This window comes from Antennarius striatus, chromosome 16 (genome assembly GCF_040054535.1).
Source record: "Antennarius striatus isolate MH-2024 chromosome 16, ASM4005453v1, whole genome shotgun sequence".
In the NCBI taxonomy this organism is placed as follows: domain Eukaryota; kingdom Metazoa; phylum Chordata; class Actinopteri; order Lophiiformes; family Antennariidae; genus Antennarius; species Antennarius striatus.
This window is the reverse complement of record NC_090791.1, coordinates 9,183,686-9,187,338: the sequence shown is the minus strand read 5'-3', so window position 1 is coordinate 9,187,338 and position 3,653 is coordinate 9,183,686. Positions and strand designations below refer to the sequence as shown.

General features: G+C 39.7%; 1 protein-coding gene across 4 annotated transcripts; it reads right to left on the bottom strand.

The window, feature by feature from the left end:
* Positions 1–102: 102 nt before the first annotated feature.
* b9d1 (B9 protein domain 1) lies at positions 103–3,243 on the bottom strand. 4 transcript variants are annotated; one of them, XM_068336887.1, is made up of 8 exons: positions 3,034–3,243; positions 2,807–2,875; positions 2,277–2,388; positions 2,020–2,116; positions 1,802–1,864; positions 1,437–1,504; positions 1,022–1,087; positions 421–560 (listed from the first exon to the last, which is right to left on the bottom strand). In XM_068336887.1, exons 1-7 carry the CDS (start codon positions 3,094–3,096, stop codon positions 1,065–1,067), a joined length of 495 nt encoding a protein of 164 aa, XP_068192988.1. In that variant the 5' UTR covers positions 3,097–3,243; the 3' UTR covers positions 421–560; positions 1,022–1,064. The 4 variants fall into 4 exon arrangements, with proteins under 4 accessions (XP_068192985.1, XP_068192986.1, XP_068192988.1 ...); XM_068336884.1 differs by lacking the exon at positions 1,022–1,087 and having other exon boundaries at positions 103–560; XM_068336886.1 differs by lacking the exon at positions 421–560 and having other exon boundaries at positions 1,071–1,188.
* Positions 3,244–3,653: the final 410 nt, after the last annotated feature.

The following is a 3,653-nucleotide window of genomic DNA, read 5'->3' as shown; positions in this document are numbered from 1 at the left end:
GGTCTGGAAGTCTGTTCTTGGTTTTTTTCTCACCAAATTTCCAGAAATGAGTAAAAGTTATCTCATGTTTCACTTCATAAGAACAAATGGAAAAATCAGCAGTTTAGGTCACATCCGTTTATTAAAATATATATATATGTAGAAAATTCCATGAAACACAATTCTGAGTTCAAATTGGGACACAACCCAGTACATACAAAAGCATCTGAAACTGCATGAATAATAAAATAGCAACTGTTTCACACTTAAAAACCTCTGCACAGGAATGTGTGTATGCTTTCCTGCCACTGCATAAAGTCACACTGGTACCAGTATCGCTGAACCATTCGATTAACTGTTAGGGTGAGAGTTGGGCTTTTGCTGCTCTGGGTTTCCAATGTCCTTGAATGCGTGAAATGCCGTTTGACTTATTTTATTTTATTACATTTACAGCTGTTCGTCTGTTGACCAGTTTGAGGCAGACTGCGTGTCTAGTCCTGTGTCGTAGCCCAGTTTCTTCATGTCTTTAGTCATGATTTGGAAGGAGGCAGTGACAAACCCTTGGGAACGAACACGAGTCACTGCAGTGTAAAAAATATAGGACATGTCACACTTCCAGACATTTGAGAATTAGAAAGTACTTTACATGTGTAATTGTGACAAATGATTTTACAATCTGAATAAGGCAGTCGGACTGCAACATCCCGCGACACCCCTGAATTCAACATTTTACCCTAACCTACACATTTTTTGTGGCTCTGACCTCCTAAAAACGATGCTTTTTGTTTTGTGATCATATCTCATCAGGTTTAAGAGATGTGTACCATCGTTCCTCTCGGTTAACGCGTTTCATGATCCACACACGATTAACAAATTCCGCGATAGAGCGAAAAACAATCTTATTTACGGTAATTTAAGTGTTTATGAACCCTCCCCATACTGATATTAAACCACCTATCTGTATTACCTTTTCCCACTCTCTTATTGACTGTCTAAAGTACTTATGTGTCTCACAGAAGTCCGACACTCACTCAGAACGTACCGCACTTCCGGATGCTGTCAGCCAATAGAATACACGTACGGTATCACGTGACTGCCTTCCAAAAATCTGCGATGAGTACAAAAGTTGAAATTTGACCTTGACCTGGTTTTCTCAAGGTCAAGGTCATCTCATTTTCATCCCCTTTGCTTTTTGTTTCATCTTTCTATCTGCAATGGTTGTGAAGATATTCGTTGGATGAACAGCCGGTCGGACGAACACACAAACATTGACAATTGCAATACATCACCGCTTTGCAGGACATAATTAATAATTTTAAATGTTTATCTTGTTAATCTCCGGATCACCTTTCTTATATTTCGGGAAACTAAAATCTGTTTTGGTTAAAAGAGAGGAACAGCTAAGGTTGTAGTGTTGAATATGTGAACAGAAAATAAAGAAGCGAATATTTACAGACCTTCTCTGCCTTCACCCTGGGCCACAACTTTAGGGTCTGTGTATTCAGGCCGCCGTCCCAACAGCCAGCTAAATAGAGGAGTAAAAAGTTGGGACACTAATGGCAATCATGACATGCAAGAGAAGTGAGCTTTTATACAGAGTATCGTAAAAATTCTCTCAGATTTTATTTTTTAATAAAAATACATATTTTTTTTAGACACACTTTGACCACTTGGAAAATTTAACCAATCAAATAAAAAGGAGTGACGTGCCAAGTAAATGTCACCTTCAGTTGTTTGTAAAACTTTCACATTTCAAAGAAGAGGCCAAAACCAAGCAACAGTGGGACTTGAATACAGACACACGACAGCTCCCACATCTCACCTTGTGAACTTTTGAAGTCTCCATGTGGGCTCAGGAACAAACATAGGAATGGTACGTGTGTGTCTGTGAAGGACAAGGAAGAAATGTCAACCAAAACCAGATCAAACCTCAGAAAAAGAAGCCATTATGTTAGGCTGAGATTGCTTTTTTTTAACTGAGTGGTCACGAACATGAACTAGGTAGGCATTTCGTAGAAATGCAAACAAAGTATTACGTACCGTCCCGGTGTAAAAGGGATGTGTGTTGCTCCATAACCCCTGACCACATCATTGCCAAACACATCTGGACCGTACACACTGACCACAAGCTGAGGCCCTGGAAGAAAAGTCATATTTTGTGGGTTCAAATGTGTATTTTCTGTGTAGATTGATTTCAAACGGCCTCACTGGAACTTCATTGATGTTTCGCAGTACTGTATATCAATAAAGGCAACATCTGCCACACAACTCATGGTGTTTGAGGACACAACACTCACATCCAGAGGGGTTAGTACTCTTAAACGTTGTCTCCAGGGGGAAGTTCCATATCAGTTTGTGTGTGGAATGTCTGCTTTTACAAGCTATTTGACTTATACCTTCCTCCAACCCCTAGAAAGAGAGAAAAATAAACCCAAGAAGTGTTTGCGTTGTCAACAGATTGGGATAAAACTATTAATAATAACATGTTAACAAATGAAGCTTTCGTGAAGTGGTATCACATCTCCGTCAATTTATTGTCAAAACGTTGTCCACAGTTTTTAACAAATTATGTTGGCTTTTCACAGAAGTGCGAAATGAACATGTCAAATCCGAATGAAGTCATCTTTGCTCAAACAAAATCAAAAGCTTAGCGAACGTCACATTATCGATTATTTCCCATCGCGGTCGAATAAATGTAGTTCTGTTTTAATGTTTCTTCATGCCAGAAATGACGCAATACTTCATTCAAACCAAGCACCAGAATACATCCACTGTACATGAAGCAGACCACAGCATTAAAACAAGAATTTCGGAGCCAGCATCTCACCGAAGTAGGAGCCCAGTCGTGGCCGTAGACAAAACAATATTTAAAGTACAAGTTGTCAAACTCTGGAAACTGAAATAGAACGAAAATGTCACGTTTATACCAGGAATCCATTGCACACTCAGAATGTTGACAAATGCATGCAATGGATTAGCTAACAGTTAGCAGGGGAGCTAGTACTAGCCGAATATAGCCTCTAAGCTAGGCTAAAACTCCATAAGACTACGCACGTTAGCTCCCTCAATTTGCCCGTTGACGGTAAGAAGGAACACAGACGGATTGCTCGCAGCCATCACGGTACCGGCTGATGGAATGTACTCGTGTAGAGACTTTCATTCATGCAGATGGGAAAGTAGGTTTTTCATTTTACAGGAAAACGCTTTGAAAACCTTTGAGATTGCGCTAGTCTGTGATGTCGCCGTTGCTGAGGCGACATATGCTCCTCCCTACGGCTACGTGCAAGGTCAAAATTAATAGAAACGCGAAAACAGCGCTAAACAAAACTAGATTGTCCACAGGAGGGCGATCGTGTAACACGCAGAGCCCACCCGGGGTCAATCAAATATCTTAACTGGATCTTCTTATCTCCCCACTAGAGCTAATCTTTTATAAACCGTGTGTGTGTGTTTTACTTTCAACAAGTATGTGTTTGTTGTAAAGGATTTCGTACAACTTTGTCCTCTCTTTCTTTCTATACGACTGTTGCTCAAGGATTAAATTATAAGCAGTAAAATCTAACAGTGTGTAAACTAATCTGAATCCGAGACAACCTGGGAACGTCCGTGTTAATTTAATACATTTTGGGGGTTTTTCTTATTTATTGTACAGTAAAATAATATGTGCTTTTAAC